Raw genomic sequence first — 26,796 nt, 5'->3', positions numbered from 1 at the left:
TTACAAACTGGACTAGAATCCTTCTATTACTTACATTTACTTCTCCTTTTTAGTAATGTAATTTCAAAATAGCAATATTCGTAGCTAACAACTTTTCCTGTCATTACTCCTACTGAACTCAGGGATATGTCCTCCACAATTCTATTATTATGCTGCTTTCATCATTCCATAACATAGCATATATATTGCAAAATGTTGCAGTGGCAGTGAGTAAACTAAAATACTTAATTAAGTCAAATTATTAGTTTTAAAATGTATACTTTTTAAAGAGAAAATAAGTTTTGTGACATATTATGAATAAAAATACAAAGCAATATGAAGTACCCTGAGTAATTTGAACTGTAAGCTTAGTACACCGTTTGAGCAGATGACATTAATTCAAATGCAAGTATAAAAGATGAACTACAAACACAAAAGGAACTGAAAAGAATCAATGTGTTTAGAACATGAAGTTATATATTTCATATAATTCATGTTAGAAGAATCAGAGATCAGAGCTTTTTAAAAATTATTTTTAAATACAAAAGGCAATTTTCTTTACTCTAGAAATGAAACTAGAGATTCCATGAGCTATTTGATATAGACCAGATAGTCTGGTTTCCTCTTTCTTCTACAGATGGTGTAGAGTATTATCCTACTGCTTGAAGAGTTACAGATTTAATTAAACATTGGCTCTTTTTTTTATGTGAGGGGCTCATGCTTTTCACTGAGATGCAGGCATCAAACAACAACAAAAGTGATCAAAAAAATCAATATGCATAGAAGAGTTTCTCCCTCTAATTGAAAACTAGAAATCTCATTTCTTTGCTATTTGCAACATAATTCTTTGCAGAAATCTAACTGTCTGGGGAATCACCCCAGGAAGAGAACTTTTAGGAAAGATAGAAATGTTCATCCTTCAACTTCCAGAACCCTTAACTGCTGCTGAGTTTACTAAACAGTGGTAAGAAGGCCACATTGTATGTACACTAAGCACTGGATTGAATAGATGAACTTGGAAAAAACTGGCACACAGATCTATTAAATAAAAGCACTGACTTGTTATGCAGGAAAGGATAAGAAGGACAAAGTGACATCCAAATGAAAAAGACTTGAGTATTTTTCAGTCAAACGACTGGAAGCTCCCAGGTTACTGGTTTGCATGCTGCTCTACACTTGACCAGACTCATGCAAGCAAAAGCTTGAGTTAGGAACAGTGTCACATAATTAATATCCATCAAATAAGACTCATGCCCTCATACCTGGGACCACCAGGATGGGATATCACCACATTCTACTCTTCCCTACTGTAGTGCCTTTTTGAAAATAGCTTCCAAAAATCTCTAGAAAGATACTTTTCCTCTCCTTCTGAAGTTTACCATCTCCTCAGACACAAAAGAGAGACCTAAATGTTTCCAATATATAACACAGTGCAAAAGAATACATGGAATATAATGCAAGAGTCCACAACAAAACCAGGCAAACAAAATTTTTATTTGCAAAAGGATTGCTTCGATGATCCCTAAATGGTAAAGAGAGGAACTACCAAACTACTGAGAAGAGACCATCAGGGATAAGAAATGCATAGCTTGGTACGATTAAGCTAAATAGAAGATTTTGTGAGTTTATGCTTCTAGAGTTTCTGAATTTAGAGGTTTGCGAGTGCAGTAGTTCCTATTTTGTCTTTTCAAAAATTGTCTTAACTTTATCCTTATCCTGAGCTCTCCTATTTTATATTTCTTTCTTGTTTGAACATCCTTATTTATATAGCTTTAAACCATCCAGATTTATTTAGTCACCTGCATATAAGTTTTGATTAATGTTTTATGTTTGTCTTTATAAAAATAAAGCAACTGGATTAAGTTCACAAAGAAACAATTATTTATGATGAAGAACAAACTTACATAAATGATTCCCTATATTCCAACCTTGCAGACATATATAAACTTCATGACTAGAATATAACTAAATCATTACGTCCATATTCAAGGGAACTATGCATATGCATAAAAAATATATTTGCTTGTTCCTAGGAGTGTATCTTTCACCCTATATTTTAGCTTCTCTTATATGGGAAAACTGAAATGTGAATTACAAAAACATTGTGAACAAACACAAAACAATTTATATCAAAGGTATAAACATTTTACCATACAAGTAACTGCATATATGTAGCATTAAAAAGGCATTGGTCAAATGAACATGATCAAAAAATGTTCATAATTACATGACAGCTAAAAACATGGTACAACAGATGAAGAGAAAACATCAAGTGAGGACAACCTTTCCATTTTCATAAAATCATAGGTTGTTAACCTCATTTAATCTTGAAAAGTGCTGATGCTTAATCATTCAGTTAACAACAATAAAACTTACAAAGCATGCAGGTTATGCACAGAAATAGTACAGAAAATACCAAAGATGTAAGAAGGAGAGAAGAACATGTTGGTGCTGCCCTCAGTCATGCTGTGATGAGTCATGGGACTCAGCGTACAGAGCGGCGGCGCAAGTTCCCACTACATTGCAACATATGGGGAAAAAGAGATTGGAGCTGAGGAGCATGCAGGCCAATCAATCTCAGAAGTGATCAAATATGTATGATTTGTTTAGGTAACCTGTGTAAACGTGCTGACACGTTGCTCTGCCTGGTTAATAACACCAGTCTTGACTGATCCAGCTTGATTTTACTCCTGTGAGAAGAACGGTACGCAGTGAAATTAAAATATGGTACCCTTGAGGTTGTTTGAGTACTGGAAACAGAAGTGTGGATCCCTCCTTACTTCAAATATGTGTTTTCTAGACATGTCACACATTTGCAAAACATAAAATTTTTAGGTGTGGATTAGAACTTTAAGCATATCCAAACATATCATGGAAGAGGTAAGATTAGCAAAAAACCTGAAGTTCATAGATGTATACTGGACTTTGGCATGAACATAAATAACACCCCACAAACAAAAAAAAACAAACCACCACCAAAAATCCTTCACCCTCAAGTCCTCCTCCTCTGGAAATAAAAAAATATAAAAATTAAAAAAAAACCAAAAACAAACACACACACACACACACAAAAAAAAGACCTATAGATATACCCAGACTCTGTGTATTTCAGCTTTAAGTGGTATTAACTAGACATTTAAAATAACAGAAATATATTTCTCCTTGCATTTAATTTTCAAGGTTATTCCTAGTCTTCACTAGATGCTAAACAGGATACATCTAGGTACCTTCATTCAGAAAAAAGCTGCAGGCAAAGCATACCACGTTAAACACACAAACTTCTGCATAGGGATTTTTTCCTGTCATCTTTAAACATTTAACTGAATGATTTAAAAAATTAAATTAAACAGTTCAAGGTGCATTATGGATTGTAGCAGACATAGCAATGAAAAACAAAACCTCATGCTTAGCAATAAAACTGTAAGTTCCTCAATCTGTCTTCTGGTATAAATCTGATCTCTCATCTTAGCAATGACTTCTCAAGGATTCATCAAATAATGTAGCTATGTAACAACTCCAACAAACTGCTCCATTTAAAGGGGAAGTCTGAAATAAGGAGCTGAACTCATCTACAAGATGAAAGACAATTTCCCTACTGACTATGACCTTGTGTACATGAAGTCTGAGGGTTTTGTTAGCTTATGTATCTCCTGTGGTTGCCAATTCTCAGCCAGTTTTCCAAATCTGAGCAAATCAAAACTGACACTAAATAAAAGTATCTAATAAACAGCTAGTGCTTATGTATCACCTTGAATATCAGAGATAAATAAGGCCCAGATTTTGTCATTCAATTCTAAAATACAAAATACTGAAGAATAGGTGTCTTCAGCTGAAGGCTTTATTCCAGGCAAGTGGTAGATTTAAAGTTAAATTACCCAGATTCATTAAATATTCCTTCCACATAACCAAGTTTTATTAAAACACTAAGAAATCCAGTAATCTTCAGTCAGCTTAATAATATGTAAAAGTTGTAGTGGCTATTCAGCTTCATTATACTATATACATATACTATAGCTTCATTACACACAGCAGTTAATATTTTAAACAGGTTAATAATACTGTTTGCTTTGCTTTAAAGAAGCCTCTTAGTAATCTATGCTCTTCTCAACAGAGTGGTCAATTTAACATCTGCAGTAACACAATCTCCAAAAAAGTAGATGGAACACATCAAGGATCAGGAAACAAGCTACTGAAAGAACAAGAAAAGGTGTTAAACTACTGAACTCTGTACTCTGCAATAAAAGAAACACCTAAAGAGTACCTTATTACACCTTTCTAAATTTAATTTTGTTATACTTTGCTGGAACAAAGGCATTTTCTAAACTTTGGAAGTAATACTGCTAAATCAATTGCCAGTTCAAAACAAAATACCTGAAAAAACCTAAAAAGCCCACAGCCAATCAAAAATCTCTTCAGACTCATCAACTGAATGCCCAAAAACCGACCACACACAAGAAAACAAAACAAAAAAAAACCCCAAACCAAAACAAACAAACAAAAAAACCCCACAACCCCCCCACCTCCAAAAAAAAAAAACCCCAAAACAATTGAGACTGGAGTACAGCAGTCTGCACAAGCGACGATTTTCTATTTATGTCCTCGTGTCTTCAGGTGCCAGAGGTGGTGAAACCAGACACAGTCTGCTCGAGCCACAGACTGCAATCTGAATTTTTAGAGTCTTTCAAAATCCTGCTGAAATCCATGATTTTGCTTTTCCCCTCAGTCTGAAGCTGCTGACAAACAACTACAGTCCTAGAGCTGACCCAGTTTAAAATCAGGCAGTTGTCTTAGAAGTGTCTTAAAACTCGCAAAAACAAGGAAGAAATTAATATTTTTTTCATTCAGTAATTCTTTTTTTCTTGAGTTTTTAGTTGATACATTCACCTTATAATACAAACATTGCTCCCTTGGCTTTCCCCCATCATTTTGATTTCAGAACATGGAAACCTGTTATGCTCTCATTAGCCTGAGTCAGCACCTCTTTTAAGTTTACCCAGTAAAAGTAATGCTGATTTTCCTTAGGGAGTATTAATATTCTTTATTAATATCTCATCTAATATTTTTAAATAGCAGTTTGCTTACATTTTTATTTCACAGAAACATTACAATTATAAAAAACCCCAGTCTTTGGACACTGTTTATTCCGTATATAGATACTAATTTCTCTATTCAACTAACAATTTGGTAGTTTGCTTTTCAAACACCTTCATAAATAGGTTCACATAAATTTATACAGTTCTTCCAGAATTTCCTACTCTGTCAAACTCCACTTTCCCCTTCAGATTATCCACTCTCTGTACAGTCCAAGAATCTTGAGTTACAATTGTTTTGCATTTCTAAGCAGGAAGAATTACACTATAAAACAATACAATTGGTAAAATTTTTTCATCTAAAATATAAAATATTTAAATTTTACCTCCTTGCTTTCATCCAAATCTGAGTCACTGCTAAACTCTTCTGTATTCAGATGTTCAAAATCAGACTCTCCAACAGCTATTGGTACTGTAACAGTAAGGCTTGGGTTGTTTATGAATGATGTATAATCATTGCCACCTATAACAGTGGCCATTCCATTTTCATTTTTGACATAATTCGTATCTATCCTTAGTTCAGTGATGGTACAGTTGGAAATGCAATGGTTTCTCTCATCATTCAACTGATCTGTTGCTGTTCTTTGATTTACAGCAGCTTGTTTTCCCAAACAAGACTTTCGGACACATTCACCTGCTTTTTTCTTCACATGATCTATTCCCTTCTGAATTCTTGCAACAGCAATCTGCAAGTTGTTCATTTCATTATCATCTTCTGTAGCAGTAAGATTGTCTGAACTAAATGAACTCAGCAGCAAGGCCAGAAAAAGATTCAATACCTAATTAAAAAAAAAAAAAGACAACAGAGCTGATTTTTTTTATTTTTTCATTCATATGCTTCTTATGAACCCATTATGAAAACAGATTTCATGTTTCGATTTACAGTATACGCTTCTGAAAGTACACTGGAAATAAAATGAAATTGCATTTTAGGCACAATACCTTCCCTATACCTGAAGAGAGGGGATTTTGTGGCTTTACATTGCTTATGTTTGTAGAAGGTCAGAAAATAATGATTCTTTGGTACTATCTGAACAGATTCAGCATGTGTACTTTTCTGGCAAATTGCAGCATTTTGATCTGTGCAGAAAACACTTCTATGTGCTGGTCCGAACTCACAAAAATATTTTTTTGTATGCGACTTAAAAAATGAGGAATGCACCCTATCTTTTTACCCCCAAGTGATCCGTTTCCCACAGCAAGACAAAACATAGAACACAGATCAGTTATAAAAGCCCAGAGGTCACCAGGAACTCAAATGCCAAAGCAGCAGAGTACCAGCTCTTAAAATCTTCAAATCAGCTCTTCTATCAGCTTGGAAAGTAAGATAAAAAAATGTGTTGGGAACACAGAAAGACAAATGGATAAAACAGCAGGGACATCTGCTCATGTAAAAAGTTTTCCTAGAACTATGGAATAATATCAGAATATAGTAAACACTGTGGAAATATTCACATAGGTGGATACTTCATTCCACAAAGTTCAATCTTCTGGTTTAGAAAACTACTTATGGAGTTTAATCAAATAACCTCACAGTTCTCTTCATTATAAGACAATAGATTTATAGAAAAACCTGGAACAAGTGGCTGTGCAACTTGCACAGAAGCAGTTTTGGCTTGGTTTGAAGATACTTACCTTATTCCTTTCAGAAATTTTATTACTAAAGAATACTTCCAGGATGGCTAATTTAAAATGTCTTCTGCTAATGACAGTTGTTTAAAGCAGAGATGTTGAATAACAGAGGGAATGAGAAAAGCAGAGCAATAAGCAGAGCAATTAATGTCTTAAATACTGGCGAGTTAAAAAATATAAAACATTTTCAAAAACATTTAAAAATATAAAACATTTTAAAATAAAAAAAAATTTATATAAAAATATAAAACATTAAAAAAGATGCTTTCCTCTGAAAAAGAAAAAAGCAGATATAATACAGGCCACATGAGAAGTATCTGCAGAAAGCACTTATGAAATAGGAAGCAAAAAAGTGAAGAAGCAAAAGAAAACCTGAACTAATTGAATCTAGGTTTTTTCCTGCATAACAACTTCCTTCTAATCCAAGTTTCCTTACTTTGTGTAAGATGCTGGCTGTGCAGCGAGCAGCTCTCAGAGTGGCATACGTTTCTTAAGGAGTCTAGAGAGCCTTAAGAATGGAACAGGAGTCACTTAGACAGGAGAAATCAGAAAAAGGTTTTTAAAAAGGCCCAATAACCTGCCTATGTGTGAGTGCAAGCAATGACTACATTGGTTAGGGAGAAAGAGCCCTGCTATATCCTCTTCTGCAAATAGGAAACTTTCACCCTGGAAGTCCAACACTGGGGATGCCTTTGCTCTTCTCTCCCTCTCTAGGTAAGCAGGAGTAGCCCGCAGTACCCTGAGCACCTGGGGCTGCACGCTCTCATCCACATCCTCTGAACTGCCCTCCTGACCCCTGAGGGGCTCATCCTCCAAGCTGAGGACTCTAGATAGGATCAGAAATCTAACAAATGGAAAACTCCATTTGAGATCTCACACTCATAACAAATCCAAAACAATAAAAATCATATTTAAAAATCACATTTAATAATACTTTTATAATTAATTACTGGTTCTCTTACCTTTCATATTCTAAATTAATTGTAAAATTATTTCAGCTACATACCACTAGGTTTCCAATCACCATGACCAGCATGAAAACAATAAGGCACATGGCTTGGCCTGCAACCTCCATGCAGTCCCACATGGTTTCTATCCATTCTCCACACAGCACTCGGAACACAATCAGGAAAGAGTGGAAAAAGTCATGCATGTGCCAGCGAGGAAGTTCACAGTCACTGGAGATCTTGCAGACACATTCCTTGTAGCTTTTCCCAAACAGCTGCATCCCAACCACAGCGAAAATGAACACAATGATGGCCAGCACCAGGGTCAGATTCCCCAGAGCTCCCACTGAGTTGCCAATAATCTTAATCAGCATATTTAGGGTTGGCCAAGATTTTGCCAATTTGAAAACTCGCAACTGGAAAAAGAAAATATACAGGCTTTATTTGCAGTAGTTACAACAAATGCTATAGAGATAACAGCATATTACAAATTAGTGACTCTCAGCAATAGCAAAATGAAAAAACTTCAACATGATTCCAAAAACCATAGCCTTCATAATGTCTCATGAAACCCACACTTTTAAAACACAATAAATTTAAGACTTTGCTCTTTTTTTTTCTTTTTTCTGGGTTTTGTTTTTTTTTTGGGGGGGGTCCTTTAGTTTTTGTTTTTTGTTTTTATTTTATCATATTAGTTCTTTTCCACATGAAAGAAAGAGCTCACTGGTTATATTTGTTCAGACAGTGGATTCTGAACACATTATACACCTTGGACATTACATGTAGAAACAAATTAAAATAAAAATATTTGTCTAATAAAATAAAGATATTTTTTTTTGCAAAGGGGAGAAGAAAAATAAATTTTCTTAAAATTTATTAAACCCATGAATTTTATAATTCCTACACTTTAAAATAAACACCTCTAGCCTTCTTGCTATTTCCAGATATGAAAGTCAACAAGACTACAAATGTTTTCTACTTCTCAATATACACAAAACAAATTCTACATTTCACTGAGCTTTACCCATTCATACTTAAACAATTACAGTAAAATTACAGCTCCTTCCCTTGAAAGAATATTTGCTTCTGAATAATAAAACGGCATATAGTATGAAAAATAATTTTTAAAACATGCCTGCAGAGAGATCCCGCGTCACTTACTAAAAAGTATAGCTAATGCTAAAAGGTGCCTCATTTATATGAATAGAGTTGAAATACAAACACAGTTCATTAATTAATGCAGATGTATTATTTACCAATCTGAATGATCGGAGAACGGATAATCCATCCACGTTTGACAAAAACAGCTCCACCAAACTAAGAGTAACTATAAAACTATCAAAAATATTCCAGCCAACTTGGAAATAATTAAATGGATGCATGGCAATTATCTTGAGAACCATTTCTGCTGCAAAAATTCCAGTAAAAACCTGAAGAAAAGAATTTTATTGTTACTTTAGGGATGAATATAAAGAAGTTGAACCAGCAGATAAGGAACAACTGAAGTAACATCCCTCTTATAGCAGGATGTCACTAAGTAAAATTATCACAAGCTGAACGCCACAGAGAAGGTAAGTGGCAACATCAAAATGAGCTGTACAATAAACATCAGTTGAAGCTAAGATACATTTAGTGTCTGCTGAAGAATAAGTTATTCCTAACAGGCCTCCAGTCTGCTCCTTATATCTGCCATCCATCTAATCAAAAGAACTTTCCCCAGCAGGATAATACACTCTCTCTTGTCAGAATGGAAGCTGCTTTAACCAAGGTGTATGGGAAAACATTAATTGGTCATAAATCAGACTGATATACTGTTAATGAAGTCTATGCAAGAATTCACAGGTAAGCTTTTCTTCTATATCTGCCAAAAAAAGGTCAAGTTTACCAAGGCTTGCATAAGTAAAACTCCTTTCTAACACTCTGAATGCCTCTGATATCTTCTGAAGCAGAAGGCAAACAACACCTCTGAAATAAATGAATTGTATTTACTGTAGATGTGTGATCACCATAAAACTGCATCAATTACTACAGACAAAAAAAAAAGTTGAAAAAAATCAGGAGCAATTTACAGCCTTTCAAATGTAGAGCTACAGAGTCCAAAAAGGAAGAAAGCAACTGCTGAAACTCTACCAGTGTCATAGTGGCATATTGACTGACTGGGAGCACACACAAATTCTTGGCACGAAGGAACACTTATACTCACACACACTAAATGACTCCATTACATAGGAAAGGTAGAAATGGGAATTTCCTGGGTAAAACACAGACACGATCACAAGACAGCCCTCTGAAAGAGCTGATGGACCTCACTTATTTGTCTTCCCTATCTTTTCCTCAAAAACATCCTGCACATATTTTAAACAGCAACATGAGGTGTTTATCTTCTACAGATAATCTCTCATTTCAGGTTAAGGCAAAAACACTGAACTATATCTGCATTGGCTAAAAATACCAGTACACAATTTCAATGCTGATACTTTAACACTGCCCTTAAGTCTGTTACCAACATGTATTAGATTTTCACATATTCTAATAACCAAATTGCTTTATTATTTTTCTAGCTCCTAATCACCAGAATAAACACTTAGAATAAGCACAGGTTAAGAAGCATAACATGTCTGTATCACTGCTGTTATAAACCAAACAAACCTACCCCACCAAACCCAACTCACAGACTGTCCACTAAGGAACAAAACCCAGCTGTATCAACAGATACTCTTAGAATTAAGTCACACATTCTTCACATTCCAAATCGATATGGTCCAATCAAATAAATGGTCTTCAAGGAAATACAAAAATCAACACATAGAAATAGCAGTGAGAAATAATAATGAAAAATAGCATTCAGCTGTTTTTGTGTTATCAATGGTACCTGCACTAAAAAGGATCTAATTTGGCTCCTACTCATATTTGTAATACTAAACAAAAGCATGTCAGATTTCTTTCAGTTTCATGTAATTCCAACTCTGGCTGTTGGAAACTCTGTTGAAGAAGATTTAATACGGAAATCAAACTTTACGAGACAACATCTCTCAAATATACTTATATAAAAAATATTCCAAATGGAATTTTTACGCTATTTTTAGTACAATTAAACCTTTAACACTTATTTTATGGGATGACAATAACAATAATAAAAACAGTTCTATTCCAAAGGGAAACCAGGTTCCAACTGAATAAAATTTTATACATTGAAGGACTTACCAGATTTCCTATTGTAAGTACAGTGTCAAATTGTTCAGTCATTGGATAATGTTCCATGGCCATAAATAGTGTGTTTAAAACTATGCAAACAGTGACAGCCAGATCGACAAATGGATCCATTACAATAAATTCAACTACACTCTTTACTTTTAACCAGGACTCACAACACTCCCAAATTAAGAAAGTGTGGGCAAATTTATCCCAGCAAGGTGGACATTTTTTTCTGGATCCTTCAAGTTCTGGAGAAAAAGAGAAATTTATAGTGAACAAGTTTTGGAGGAAGTGAAGATAATTTTTTATCTGCTCTTTCAGGTTTCAGTCTTCATACCTGGAGCCACTAAGGACACTTGGAGGAACATCCTCAGATTTCCAGGAACTTAAGTTATTGTTTCTGACACAAAAGGTTTTAGAAGACAAAAAGAAAAACCTCAAGTGTTCTGAGCAAATAATTTTAAAACTTGTCTATTTTTAATAACATACAATCTTGTTTAAAAATACCAAAAAGCCATAAAAACTATGCTTCTAATTAGGAATCTTCTTTCAGTAAAACTTTTGACTTCAAAGTCCTCTTAAACGTCAAAGTACTTAATTTCAGGAAAAAAATACATCACTTTTAGCCTGAATAGGGCTTTGAAAATGATTCAAGTTCTGTTCATGTTCCTTTTCACGAGTAGTCATTCCACTATTCCAAGTAATCCTTGTAGAAATTTTCTTCTCATTATTAACTAAAGCCTGGGCTTCAATTTTCGCTAATATTTTTAGGGTATAGTTAGTGGAAAATGTATTATAAGGCATTTCTTCCAATAACTGCATTCTAAGCATGAATAACTAGCATAAAACACATACATATTACCCATTTTAATTCAAATGAGCTTTTTACATCAGCCCTCTTATCAGACTCCTTCCTTTCTTTTTTCACTATGTACATGAATTTTTTTCCTGTTATTCAGTTTATGTATTTGCAGTGGCTACTTATTTTTTCTCTTCTGTATTTGCATTGTGCTGTAATACCTTCACAGAAGCAGATTATGTCAAGAAAGTTCAAGTATCTACAGTTATAACACACCTTCCATTCTGTTTGTGATAACATCAGCTAGACTCATGGCCCTTTCCCTTAAATCAGGATCCTCCAGCAACTCCATTGGTATTTGATATGAACTTGTACGTCTGGTTTTTGTTCCTATTTCTGTGGTAGTGCTCTATTTAAAAAAAAAAAGGAAAAAAGAAAATTTAAAAAAAGTGTGTAAATTAAATTCAACTTTAGAATACTGTGATGTTTTTGTAAATAACTATTTTCATTATATATTTCCTAATACTATTAACACTTAGCAAACATTAAGAAAAACATTTGGATACTCAGTTCCCATATTTCCACTGCATTATACTTGTATAACATTACTCCACTTTAGACATCAAGAAATTTTGGAGACAGCTACAGCCAAGAAAACAAAGCAAGACCTGCAGAACTTGTGCAAAAAAAATTCCCAGTTCCAAACTTTCTCTACCAATATTTCCACTGTAAACTAGTTCATTCACAAGATACTTCTGACAAGTGATTAATGATAAGAAGATTCTACAGTAACAAGTATTCCATAAAAGTAAGTTTTAAAGATCAGTTTTGATCTCTATACCCATTCAACACTTCTTTAAATTATATTTTCTAAATTGAATTGTTATCAACTCTGATTGATTTTCTGATTTTCAACTGAAGAAACAGCATAGGTCTGACTTAATTGATCCCAAAAATGAATACTTGATGTGATTTTTCTTAAAAAAATGAAAGCTGCATTATAACTATAGTATTGAGCACACCTCAGTCATAAAGAAGTTTTGAATGCATAAGGATTGGTAGATTTTTTTCTCAGTACATTAAATAAATGCAGGAAAATAAAAGTATAATAAACTGCAAGGCATCTGGCTGATAACTGCCAGGAAGCTGGCTGATGTACTTTCAGGTGCTCTGACCTGTATAGAAATTTCTGTTTCATTAAAATAATGTTTTCAGGAAAAAACATGCAGATATTTCTGCTCCATTCCTAAAGCAGACCGAGGGATAAGGAAAAATTGAGCAGAATTAAAGTTTTTGTTGGTTTGGGCTTTTTTTTTTTTTTGTTTGTTTTTTTGGGTTTTTTTTTGGTTTTTTTTGTTATTTTGTTTGGGTTTTTTTAATTATACCCTGATGCTAGGCAGTGAGCGATTCAGATAATCTTTGAAACCCAGGAGGAAAAAATGCTTTCAGAACTTTTAAAATGCCAACATAATCTTAAAGACTATGCTATATTTGCACAATACAAATATTTGAACAAGGGAGAAAAGCAGAACCAGTGTATTACCAACAGAGGATCAGAAAATATACTTAAAAGGAGGCTAAAATCATAAAGAAAAAGAAATCAACATAATCTAATAATGTACAGGAAGCTTAGAGTTGAACATCCTATTTTGGTTTCTAAAACAGATTTAGCAATGGAACATTACTAATCTGATTTATTAAGCAGATGTATGAATATCCTTGCTTTGCAGGTATGTAAAAACTTACTACTTTGCTCTCTTCCATGCTTCAGCCTCTCACTTTTGACTGAATCACTTCAAACCAATTTTACTACAATAAGGTCTGCAAAAGCATTCACAACTTCCCGTCCATTTTCAAAGCAATAATTCCATTGAAGCACTGTCCATGCAATAAAGAAAGGCCACGAAACCTGGAGTAATTTATAACTTTCGTACATTGCCATCGGTCGCTGGTTTATCTATTATCACCTCTGGCAGAAGTTGTCCGGTAGGAGACAACAGACCTGGCGGTCCATCCACCAAGGAAACCACTCCATTGCAATCCACGGTGCTGTGCATCTTCCCATTCACTGGGAATACTGTCATCCTCCTGGATGACCTACTGGCCTGGCTAATGTTACTGCTGCGCCGTTCACCGTGTCTGCGCGGCACAAACAGAGAACCTCTTCTGCTCGAGTTATCCTCAAACATGCTGTGCTCATCGTCAGCAAAGTCATTTTCAGATCCTCTCTCTCTTCCGTCGTCTCTAAAACTGAAAAGACTTGTTCTGCTACTAGGCCTGGGAGAAAACAGGGAGCCATGAACACTCAGCAAAGACTGCAAAGGAAACATAAAAAATGACCGTCTGAAAATTATAAGTATACAATATGCACGTCTATGTATAAGAAAAACAGTACGTTATATTCCCCAGCAATTTGTCCATGTTATCTTTAATACACTGCCTCAGGCTGATCTCAAAGATGCATTACAGATGAAAGTCAATTGAATGAGTAAATTTACAGTGTACCTAAAACAATAACTGGAGAGGAAAAAAAAAAAAATCACATGCATAAGGCCATAGTAGTTTCAATCTCTGCTTTAAAGAGAAAAAACAAGATTTCCATAAACTCTAATGATCCACAAAGATCATGCATTACATTAAAAGACATCAATACTTTTATTTTTCTAAAGTCATATATTATACTTAAATTTACCTTTTATGAATTAAGAAGGTATTCCTATTTCAGATTAACTAGGAAAATGCAATGCTGCTGTGCATGTTAAGATCCTAAATAATAAAATGAGAGTGCACAAAACACCTTTTTAAGGTACACTCTAGAAAATAATACCAACAGTAAGCTGGTATTTAAGAGAATGCTACATTATTTTCCCTTTGTTGCTTTACATTTCGAAGTTACAGTGAAGTTTGTTGAATATGACAGTAATCTCACAAATTCCAAAAATTACAATTGCATTACTCACAGTACCTGGTGGGGTGATGTAAATGGCTTCCCATAAGTTAGTCTGTTCCCATCAAAAGAAAAACGGAAACTTTTCCTTTTGATACTGCCATCTGATTCAGATTTTGGAAGCTTTTCATCCTTCATGTCATCCTCTTCCCCAGAGAGCTCTCTCTGCCTTCTTTTCTTCCTTCTATTTCTCCTTTCTTTGGCACTTTTTGAGCTAAGCTTGGATGCATCCGAAGAACTATCAGAGGGTGCAGCATTCCCACTTTCACAGCTGTACTCAGTCATCTCTGCTGCAGCTGCTGCTATTGCCTGCCACAGCAATTATTAAACAACATGCTTTATAAATACCATTTTTAAAGAAGTATATAGCCCTTGTTCTTAAGATTTGTACCAAATTACTTCTAGTAAACAGCATATTTAGGTTTGTGCAAAACTACAAAAACTACAAATGAAATTCTGTAGTATGAATGGAATTTGAAAGGATTTCTACTTAGCTTCCATATCCCGGAGTCACCCCACATCAACTACAGCCACAAAGTTAATTAGAAAACATTTGAAAATTAATAAATTTATTAATTAGAGTGAATGCAACAGGAAACAAAGAGCCATGCATCAGTCTGTATTAATTTAGTAAACCAATCCTAAATTTCATTGTAAGTAGCTTCCTTAAGCTGCTTTCAGTCTTTCATTCACTGGCAGTAGCACAACTACCAAAAACCAATCAGAAGTTTATAGATGAAAATACTTTAATCAAGGCTTGAAAAGTACTGAAAATATTTCTAAGATGAGAATTTGAAAAATCATCATTACAGTTTACTAGATGCTACCCCAAGATAAGAGAGATTTATTTAAAACTATTATAGTAGAGACTTCTCTTTGTTCCCAGTTCAGAAATTCATTAACACTTTAACTATTATATATTTAAAAAGCAATGAAGAGGCATAGAAAAATCAGTCTGAAGTATTTGCAAGGTATGTTAAAGAATGGAATTTTTTAAATATGTGAATTTAATTACTGGTTTTGACAAACAGCATGCAAAGGAACACACTAAGGCCCAGACTCTTGCTAGAAAATACCTGAGCTTCTTCTTGCTGCTTCCGCAGTTGTTCGAGCTTCAGCTTAAGGTCTGCTTCTCTCTGCTCTGCTTCAACAATAGTTGCCTGATTTTGTTCTTCATAGGCCATGGCAACCACAGCCAAAATCAAGTTAATCAAATAGAAGGAACCCAGAAAAATCACCACCACAAAAAATATCATGTATGATTTGCCAACAGCTCGTAGTGTCTACAGGAGGAGAAAAGAAATCAACCAGCTGGGGAAGAAATGCATCAGTTCTGCAGTTCATAAGTATTAATGACATTGAAAAGTGCAGAACTAATACTTAGTTGTTTCCTTCTGTATTAAAATCATACAAGTTTCCTGAATTACAAAGTAATCAAAATGGAGCATTTTTGTATGTGAAAAGCATACTGAAGGATCATGCTGCTTTGCAACAAACCTCCTTCAATGCCTAATAATCTTCAAAGGTACGTGGGATCAGAGTTATTAATGGAAGTTACATATCACAGGTTGGAGGCTTAGAATGCTTACCATGTAATAGCATGCTTTTCCTTTGAAATAACCAATGAATTAAAAATGGCACAATTGATTAGATAATTAGGAGAAAGTATTTATTATAGTTAACACATTCACACACACTGCGTAATGAAAAGCTACTGTAAGAAAGTTAGTTTATAACAATTCATGCATTCTAAGTTATAAGAAATAGGATTAAGAGCACTGATCTACGCTGAGGTTTTGCTGTTGTTAAGTCTTTTTAGAATTTAAACTCAATATTGACATTTGCGAAAATATCATAAGGCACAAAATGAAACATACTCTGTAAAAATTAAATTAAGGATCAAAAAAACCCCTCGTGCATCTTTGGAAATCATGTGAGATTCTATATTGTCTGTATCTGCCTAGTTTTGCAACTGAATTTGCTTCCTTTGATAAATTTTAATGGCTAACAATAGAATGGTATGTAATATAAATAAGTATGGCCTTTCCATGATTGATTTGGGGCCCATAATACACTAATCACAATTTTTAAAATATACTCACCAACTGATAAAGATTTTCCCAATAGTCCTGTGTCATCAGTCGAAACAGTGACAAGAAAGCCCAGCTGAATGTGTCAAAGCTGGTATATCCATAGTTAGGGTTTTTACCAGCTTTCACACAGATAAACTCTTCTGGGCATTTACTAGAAGAGGGGGGAAAAAAGAGAAAAAGGCAAAACAATCCATACACAAATTTCACATAACACTTTTTTTTTTTCTTATTGTTTCTTGAGCTTCTCATGAGGTTTCATCTGTGGAGGGTGTTGCTATTTTTGGCTTAAAACAATCCAAAAATTAGTGAGGAAATTAAAAGTCTGGTCTTTAAAGAATAATCCAGAGAGAGCAAACAAGTAATGACAATATTTCCTTCTATCTCCTTTTACAATTTTAAACAAAATAAAGTTTATTATCAAAAGTTTGATATTACCTCTGCAGATAACTTTTCAATTAAAATAATGTATGTACTCAACACAGAGATTTCAATAGGTGGATACTTCCATGCAGGAAAAAGAGAGCCAGCACACATATTTTATGCTGAACTTTGTCTGTCAGTGAGGTTGGCATACCAGATCTCTTGGCTTCTTGCCATCTGTGAGCGTAATTAACAAATTCTACCAGCTGGTCAGCAGCAAATAACCAGCACAGGGATACTTTTCTCTCATGACATTTTTCATATTGTTTTTGACAGTAGGTGATGCAGTCTTGATATCAAGTGTAAGCACACTGTTTCAGCTAGGACAGAGGAGGCTCTTGTACCCAAGACCTCTACAGAAAAACACTATGAAGATTTCTTTTCATGTATTTGTGTCTATTTGATGTGCATTTACACGCGTACAAAAAATTATCTCATAGTTATGTATGCAAGTTAAATGTTTATGAAAATAATTTGAATATGTGGGTTTTAAAGCTATTACCAACCAAAACCAAGGGATGGACTCATAATTCATAAGCATACAGAATTATGTGGTTTTGTTACAAAATATTGTCACAGAAAGAGAGCAATGCATGCAGCTGTCAGACAGAGGAAGCCTGAAGATGTCTTCCTTAAATCTGGTTATAAATCTCAGTGCTCTATGCCTATTTTAGGATTGAGAAATGGCAGGGAACCTATGTTAATGCTCTTATGCCATTGATAACACAAGATCTACCTGCTAAGTGGAATTTTCTAGTTACATATGAGCTTTTAAAACAAATTTCCAGGATAATATTTTGTCATTTAACATTTTTATTCATTCAAGTGTCTAGCTACTAGGAGCCATGACCATATTATTATTGACTGTGACATTAGGTAACTAAATTAGCTTTTTAAAGTTTAGATTGATACTTTTTACATGTTGCCTAGACAGATAGTATGTCATTTTCAGTGTACCTTACCCTGCATCTGTGCTATTGCCACAAAGCAAAAAATCCTTTGCTCCTTCTGGGCGATAGAAATGACCTAAAGAAAAAAAAGAAAAAGTAACATATTTACAAATGAATGGAAATGGGGGTTTTTTGTTGTTGTTGTTGGTTTTTTTTTTGTTTTGCCTTTTTTTTTTTTTTTTTTTTTTTTTTTTTGTGAGGATGAGCCTATGTTCAAGTCATCATGTTTTGGATGTTCATAATCTCCTGTGAATGTTTTCCCAACAGTAGAAAATACTGTTTCCCAAAAACTGGCAGAAGCAAAGAACTTCTTGGGTACGAAGCGACCTCAAAGTTCATCTGTTTCCAAAACCCCTGCCATGGGCAGGAATGCCACTTAATAGATCAGGGCCCCATGCAACCTGGCCTTGAACACTTCCAGGGATGGGGCATTCACAACCTCTCTGGGCAACAAAACAAAAACACATGGCAAAAATAAAATGCTAGAACAATTATTAGAACATAAATTGCATATTTTTTTTCTTGAGTCACTACACACTGGATACCCTTCCAAAATAGGTAAGAGATAGAAAATACAAAACTTAAAACTCCTCTTATTCAGTAAGTAGACTGTAATCAGGCAAAGCCTATCTCCTTTAAAATGGAATATTTATCATGGGTTTCTGGCAACTTAGAAGTCAGAGCAATATTAACTAGCACATCCTGGGAAAATATGAAGGCAGCATTTTAAAAGAAGACAGGTGTTCCAATTACAATGATCTTATAGCTGCTGTACTGTAAACAACTTTACAGAATTGTTCGTTTAATTATAAGGTGGTAGCCTTCAGAAAAAAAGAGAAGTATATATCGTTATTAATGATTAACAATTGTGCTGTCCCTAAAACAAAAGACAAAAAATAATACAGTTAGAAAGATAATAATGAATTAGGAAAGAAGTTAGTAAGAGTGAGGGTAGGCCCCACCCAGTGAGATCTAGGCAAACTGGAGAGACGGGCTGACTCACAATTCAGCAAAGACAGATGCAGCTGTGTATCTGGGAAGGAAGAGCCCCTTGTAGTGATACAGGCTGGGAACTGACTGGCTGACAACAGCTCTGCAGAAAATGCACTGGGAATTTTGCTGGACAGAGAGCCAGGAGAGGCTGCCAGCAGTGTGCCCTGGCACCCAAGAGGGGCAACAGCCTCCAGGGCTGCAGGAACAGAAGGCCAGCTCACAGAGCAAGGGAAGTGACTGCAGCCCCAGCTCTGCACTCATTAGACTATACCCAGAGTATTGTATATACCTAGAGTACACCCAGGTTTGGCACTACAGTGCGAGCAGACATTGATAAAATAGAGCACAAGGTCACCAAGGTCACGAGGGGGCTGCAGTATTCACCATGTGCCAAGAGGACAAGGAACCTGTGCATGTTCCATCCACCAAAGGGAAGGCTCTGGGGGGAGTTGCTAGAAAGCATCCAGTGACTACAAGGAAGTAATCAAGGGGATAACCTGTCAAAAGACAGGTTCTTCTCAATTGTGCATGGCAGACAACAAGAAGAATGACAAACAGGCATAATTACAAACAGAGGTTCTGACTAGATATAAGGAGAAATTTTTGCCATGAGGATAGCCAGGCACTGAGATCGGGAAAAGAGACAGAAATCTGGAAAAACACTCTTACCTCAACTAAATCATGTCAGGAGTATACTCCAGAAAGATAAGAGACAACTAATTAAAATTTAAGTATGGGAAATTGTGAAACGATATTCAAGAAAGTTTCTGTGAGACTGGTCAAATGCTGGCACACACTGCCCAGAAGAAGCTGTTGCATCTCAATCCCTAGAGATACTAAAAACTTGACTGCAACAAGGGATGGAGCAGCTGCTCTAAATGGCCCTGCAGCTGAGCAGCAGTTGGTCTGGACCGTGGAGATCCTGTCCAGCCCGCATGATTCCGTGATTCTGAAACTAACCTAAGCCTCTACACCCATTTCCAAGTGCAGTTAATGGAAAGAGCAATCATGTCAGCATGAATCTGGGATGTAATATATACAAATTCCTATTCTTTGACATCTATTTAATTGGTTTTTTTTAATATTTGGTCTGATGTATAGAACAGTTATCTTGTGATCATGTGTTGGTTTATATACAAAGAAATTTAGCAAGTTACAAAGTATTTCTTACTTTCTTCGTTAATGTACGCTGCCCAGTCAAATTCTGTACCATTAAAGTATGGAACTACATATTTTTTAAAAGCTGTTGAATTTTCTGATGGCCAGAACAGGCATTTATTCTTCAAGTTGCCCATGAACAACTGCAGTCCTATCAATGCAAATACACTCAGGCAAAATACAGTCAGGATCATCACATCCGAGAGCTTCTTCACAGACTGAATTAAGGCTCCAACAATAGTCTTCAAGCCTGCAAACAGAGGCAGATCTTTACTATAATATTTAATATTTAACTAAGTTAAAACGCAATGTAAATGCCTCCAACACACTACTAAATACCATGCACAGCTTCAAAAAAATAGTCTTAAAAGCATTTTTCAAAGGAAAATCTACCATTAAGTTTCATCATTCCTGAAAAGTAATTTGAAAATATGAACGGGAATGAATGGCATACATTCCAAAGCACCTGCTCTTCAAATCAAGAACTTTCAATTCATGCTCTCTATACATGTACAATACATCTAAAGAAAATAGTTAATTTTATTTTCTTTTTGATGCCTCTTGCTCCAAACCTTTGACAGTATTCTATTTCAATACACCACATTTGGTTCTATAACAGAAAACAAAAAGAGACCACGATTTTATTTCAGTAATAATTTTAATGTCTGCATTCTAATGCATTGTCTTCTGTTGGAGGTGGGGTTTGGTGAAGATAGGCATCATAAGCTAATAACTACATCATGCAATCCCCATGCTAATCATTATTATCTTATTCCTTTGTCAGGGATTCAACTTTCACAAAACACTAAAATTTTCAATCCCAACTGTCTTTCACAAATACATATAAGAAACATTCACATTAAAAAGACTTAATTTTGATCCTTAATGTGGGAGAGAAAATTTGACATCATTAAATGGAGAAATATACAGGCCATGTAAATGAGTTCTTCATGCAGTTGACTATTAAACTCTGAGGCTGACTGTTTTAGAGACTTACAAAAGGAAATGAAATGGAAATTGAGTCAAAGACCTGGTTGTTTCTGTTTAAAACTAGAGTTCAGCTTCTGTGCAGTTTCAGTCAGCCTCAGTGTTTAACCTCGCTCTCACCTGGAATGACTGATATTGTTTTCAAAACTCGGAGAACTCTGAATGTTCTCAACGCTGAGACATTGCCCAGGTCCACAAACTCTGTCACATATCTGTAGTGAGGGATTCCACACACAAACACAATGACAGCACACACAAAATTAAACAGAGGTGATGTAGAGTGTCTACTATTTTACACAGTTACTTCTTACCTGGAATTACAGAAATAGTTTTCAAAGCTCTCAATACTCTGAAAGTTCGAAGAGCTGAAAGATTGCCTAGGTTTACAAATTCTGTTATATACCTGTAGGATTAAATCACAATTACTCAGAATTGAGGCAGAGCTTATACTACTTACCTGGACCTGAAATCCAGAATTCCTATTTTTTTTTAAGGAATAAGTTTAATTTAAAGACTTGCATTCATATTTTCCTGTTTCAATTAAGTTCTCCCTAAGAAATTCACCCCAAAGGCTTTCCATTAACTGCAAATTTAAAATGAAACCTGCTTTTGTTTTTAAAATCTTATTTTAAATTGATTGTTTATCTTCTGTACTGTGGAATAGTCTACTAATTCTGCCATGTGCTACATTAGTGTAAAATATTCAAGTGGAAAAACTTGAAACACAATTCAGCTACAATTAATTTCATATGAAATAACAGAAGCCAAACAAACTATTACAGGTTCAAAAAAAATTGTTATTTTACTTTCAAAAATATTGTATACTTACGCAAAGGAAATGACAACAAAATCAAGCCAGTTCCAGGGGTCACGAAGGCAAGTAAAATCATTTATACAGAAGCCTCTTGCAAAGACTTTTACTAGAAATTCAAAAGTATAAATGCCAGTGAAAGTGTACCTATGAGAAAACATTCAAGCAAAAATTAAAGACTGTTGTGTTGTTCAGTGATACATCATGAGCATACAGGAAAATAACTCAAATCCAGTAACTAGTACCTGCGCTGAACAGCAGTTATAAACTCACAGAAAGTGTCACTGCTTTCCCACCATTTTGTGAGGTAATAGGATCATACTTCTTTATTTTGTCTGAAACATATTTTTTGCAGTTTCTAGCGCATAAGATTTTGTAAATTTCAGCACTAATAAACATGAACAACATGAAAAAGTATTTTTGTTCAAGTAACAATTGAGCTGGTTGCCACATCAGAAATAAAGTCCATGGGTAAGGGAAACCTAGTATTTACTGAAGGTAGTCCATGACTGACCAGGTAGTCTTAAGAATTATATACAATAATCCTCAGCATAGGTATTTTCTTTAAAGAATGTGTGTGTCCCATGAGATTTTGCTACACAAAATGAAGGTAATTCAGAGGGGCTATAGAAAGCAAATTCCACACTGAAAGTCAGTAGTTTTGGGTTGAATGACCATTTTCTTTTTTTTTTTTCCTAAGGAGAGAGGGAGAATGCATGAAAACATTGCTTGAACAAACATTCTGAGGGAAAGTATTTATCAGCATTTATTCAGAGAAAAAGGTTAACAATGTCACAGCTTCTTTCCTTCGCAGAGCTTGCAGGACTGTGCTGCTTTGGTTGCAGCTAGGATCAAACTCCAAGCAGGAAAAAGGAGAATACTGGTATTACACAAGTAAGTAAAACTGCATGGTCTAGCTCTTCATTTGCTTTTCATTTGGAAAACACTTTAAAAATTATTAGCCTATTTAAGAATACTTACTCTACATTCTTCGCCCATTCTGGGAGATTCCTCCATGTCATAAATACACAATTTGCCAAGATAGTGAGCATAATGACCTTGTTGAACCATGTTGACCATAGTTAAGGAACATACTCCTTTTAAAAGCCAAATTTGCTTAACACAAAATAAAAGGAATTGACCAGGATGTAAAATGCTGACAACATGTACAATACAAATCAGTTTACTATCACTAGCAATGTCATAAATAATGCAAAGCTATTTCACAAAAATTATGGTTATACACCTATCACAGAATAATTTTAGGTTGGGAAAGACCACAAAGGTCACCAAGTCCAACTTTTGACTCTTCGCTTGTCAACTAGACCATGACACTACATGGCACATCCAGTCATTTCCTGAACATCTCCAGGGATATTGACTCTACCACTTCCCTGGGAAGTCCATTCCAATGCCTGAAAACCTCTTCTGTGAGGAAATTCCTCCTGATGTCTAAACTGAACTTCCCTGGTGCAGCTTGAGGCCATTTCCTCTTGTCGTGTCACTGGTTACCTGGGAGAAGAGGCTGTCCCCCACCTGGCTACACCCTCCTTCCAGTGAGTTGTAGAGAGCAGTAAGGTCCCTCTGATCCTGCTGTTCTCCAGGCTAAACACCCCCAGTTCCCTCAGCTGCTCCTCACAGGACTCACTCTCTAGACCCTTCACCAACGCTGCGTCCCTCTCTGGACACACTCCAGCACCTCAATGTCCTTTCTGAACTGAGGGGCCCAGAGCTCAAGGTGACCTCAGCAGAGCTGAGTACAGGGGGACAGTCATTGTCCTGGCCCTGTTGGTCACACTACTGCTGATCCAGGCCAGGATGCCATTGGCTTTCTTGGCTATCTGGGCACGCACTGGCTCGTGTTCAGCTGCTGTCAACCAGCACCCCCAGGTCCTTGCCCACTGCACCACTTGCCAGCCACTCTGCCCCCAGCCTGTAGCACAGCACAGGGCTGTTGTGGCCAACATGCAGGACCCAACACTTGGTCATGTAGAACCTCATGGCTCTTGGTCTGACCCATTGATCCAGCCTGCCCAGGTCCCTCTGCAGGGCTTTCCTACCCTCCAGCAGATTGACACTGACTAAACTTGGTGATATCCACAGATCTACCAAGGGTACACTCACTCCCTTCATCCAGGTCATCCATAAAGATTTTAGACAGGGTTTGGTTCAATACTGCACCTTAGGGAACTCCACTAATGACTTCTCCTCTTCTGAATTTAATCAGCAGGTCAAGTGACTAATCTTAACTCAGACTGAGTTTGAAAGAATTAAAGGCAGGAACACATTCAAACACTAAATCAAAACTCCTAGTGTTAACATTAGTAATATTAATCAGTATTTTTAACAAGCCACTTGAAAAGGATATGAATGAACCAAAATCTTAATAGCTAGTCTTCTAGTGATATTGAAAGGAGATAAAAGGTACAAGGCAGGTGTGGCACTGAACCTGTGGATTGTCTTCGCTTTATCCAGCACTATAAATGTCTTTAAAAAATAGACAAAAAGGGCATGGGGGTGGCAGGGTTAGGAAATTAAGGATACATTTTAGCAACCTTGCCATAATAGAGGCTGCTTACATACATCTAAGTAGCCAAACTTATTTTCAGTAGAACTATGGAAGGAAAGAACAGATTCTAAATTTTCACATGAGCAATGAAAATGCTACACCATGCATTCTTTGTCTCTGTGCTCTTAAAATCTGCATTACAGATTTCACTTTCAAGGATTAAGTAATTGCATTCAAACTATAATTAAAATTGTGACTTTTTACATTTAAATTTAATGAATCTCTCTTACTTGCACTTCAGAACAAAGCTGGCAATGCAAAACAAAGTGTGTAAGTAACCAGTTCTGGGACCTCACAAGGAATCATTTAACCATTTCAGCATGTTAAAACTGCTTTTGGGGTAAGACATCCTTGGCCTTTAAAATCCTTGGCTTTACTACTTCTGTTGCTTGTGCAGCTGTCACTAGTATCATCAGTGTAATCATTTTTGATTTTGAATAGGAGACACAATGAAAATATCATCTAATGAAATCTTAATTCAATCTAAATTTAATGATTAGTCTCCCAAAAACTAATATCCAGAAATAAGCAGGTTATACCACTGAGTATTTCTGTTTTCCAATAACATTTTACTCTAAAAGAAATAGGTCATTTGTCAATAGTGTTTGTGAAGTTAAGAGAAAAAGAACTAAAATAACTAGAAAAACTATATGTGATTATTTGTCATGAACATTTTATACTAGAACAAAAACCCTGATTTAATTAAGTTGCTTATTACACATATAATACAACTCTTTGGTTAAATTCTTATCTTGTAAGATACTATTTTGTTGATTATCCAGTACTTAATTTCAAGATCCTGTTCTATGTTTTTAATTCAACAAGCATTTTATTGATTACACAATAAAATAACCACTTGCTCCTTGTTTTGTACTGCCTTTTTAATTGTAGACTCAGGGTTTTTTTTTCTTTCTTGACATCATTTCACTTCACACGCCTATATAAAATCAACTTTCCTTCATCTGTGCTTACCAAAGTAAACACCTTGCTCTTTTCCTCCTTTTTTATTTTTATAAATGAATCATGAAAATATCATCTATAAACTAATGTATATCAATATAGATTTGTCTTCAGGTCTATATTGAGCCTATAACATAGACCCAACACCAAACACAAGGACTGGTTTAGTATTTACACTTTAAAAAAAAAATGTAACACAAACATTTGTATTATATTTTCAAGAATGTTTGACAGAGATTATTCTGTCATATGACTGAATGAGCACTTTGTCTAATGACTTCTGAAATTAACTAAATGCCAGGTATTATGTTTCTTAAAAAAACCCAAAAAAACCAGAGAGTTGCCAGAGAGATGGAAAGTTTTCAAATGATTCAGCATTAAATCAGATCTGAAGAGATTACAGGATATTTAACACAAAATACATTAACTAAAATATCATAACATTAGAAATCAAAAGAAAAGTGCCCTTTTCTTTAAAATTTAAAGGAAAAAAAAAAGGCAACTTAAGCAAGAGTCACAGTTGTCTTTATAGTGAAATCATAATAATTAACATGATAGTACCTACTGCATAATACTGCTTTCAAACAGGGCTTCTGACCAACTCCCCAGCAGAGCATTTATCAGGTTACAGTTAAACAGGAGTGCTCTAATTACATTCTTCATACAAAACACTTACTTTTTTATTAATGTAATACGGGTCCAGGTCCTCCAGAGGTTCAGACACCATTCCTGGAGGAATATCACCATAAATAAATGGCAGTGTCTTTCCTGCCTCTAAGTCATTATTTGGTTTTGGGTGATTTTCTTCATGACCAGCATCATCTGTAGGCTCATCTTGGTGACAATGAAATTTTTCATCAGCAATACGTTTTTCAATAGCTGCAAGGGATTCTTCAGTGAAATAGAAGAAGCTGTCAGGTCCTGGTGGTACCAGCATTGCCTGCGCCATCTTTTCATTCTGCAAATGTTAAATGCTTTTAGGCTCTTGTGCAAGAAGATCCTAGGAAGACATGCAGGAAAAAGAAAGAAGAAACAGAAGGTTGCACCACCAACAAAATCCCCAAATAAAATCTTTTGGCATAGTCAGCATCTGCCTCTTTTCTCTTTAAAAAGCATTGTAGCAAGAAGTATTTCAATTAACAGTCAGATATTTAATAGAAAATTAGCTACTCATGGCAAAGACATAGAAGTTAAGAAGAGAAAAACCATGAAAGAAAAAAAGAGATCAAATTTTCTGACAGTTCGTCAACTCAGATTAATACCTCA

At 35.3% G+C, this 26,796-nt stretch overlaps 1 protein-coding gene across 16 annotated transcripts in view; it reads right to left on the bottom strand.

The window, feature by feature from the left end:
- LOC134047426 (sodium channel protein type 2 subunit alpha-like) overlaps positions 1–26,479 on the bottom strand; it is a 43,402-nt gene extending 16,923 nt beyond the window's left edge. For 2 of the 16 annotated variants that reach the window (XM_062498550.1, XM_062498549.1), the window contains exons 1-16: positions 26,207–26,479; positions 24,370–24,488; positions 22,983–23,072; positions 22,020–22,148; positions 21,502–21,593; positions 20,217–20,453; positions 18,065–18,128; positions 16,692–16,833; positions 15,666–15,872; positions 14,608–14,898; positions 13,577–13,957; positions 11,919–12,051; positions 10,853–11,091; positions 8,905–9,078; positions 7,708–8,064; positions 5,396–5,848 (exon numbers count right to left, since the gene is read on the bottom strand). In XM_062498550.1, the coding sequence (XP_062354534.1) occupies positions 5,396–5,848; positions 7,708–8,064; positions 8,905–9,078; positions 10,853–11,091; positions 11,919–12,051; positions 13,577–13,957; positions 14,608–14,898; positions 15,666–15,872; positions 16,692–16,833; positions 18,065–18,128; positions 20,217–20,453; positions 21,502–21,593; positions 22,020–22,148; positions 22,983–23,072; positions 24,370–24,488; positions 26,207–26,479 (3,381 nt within the window). Of the gene's footprint in view, positions 1–5,395; positions 5,849–7,707; positions 8,065–8,904; positions 9,079–10,852; positions 11,092–11,918; positions 12,052–13,576; positions 13,958–14,607; positions 14,899–15,649; positions 15,873–16,691; positions 16,834–18,064; positions 18,129–20,216; positions 20,454–21,310; positions 21,403–21,501; positions 21,594–22,019; positions 22,149–22,982; positions 23,073–24,369; positions 24,489–26,206 lie in introns of all 16 variants that reach the window. The other 14 variants (XM_062498558.1, XM_062498556.1, XM_062498551.1 and 11 more) reach the window with 11 other exon arrangements.
- Between the last annotated feature and the right edge of the window lie 317 nt (positions 26,480–26,796).

Source organism: Cinclus cinclus, chromosome 9 (genome assembly GCF_963662255.1).
Source record: "Cinclus cinclus chromosome 9, bCinCin1.1, whole genome shotgun sequence".
Taxonomy (NCBI): domain Eukaryota; kingdom Metazoa; phylum Chordata; class Aves; order Passeriformes; family Cinclidae; genus Cinclus; species Cinclus cinclus.
The sequence above is the reverse complement of the archived record's forward strand: the minus strand, read 5'-3'. Positions and strand labels throughout refer to the sequence as shown.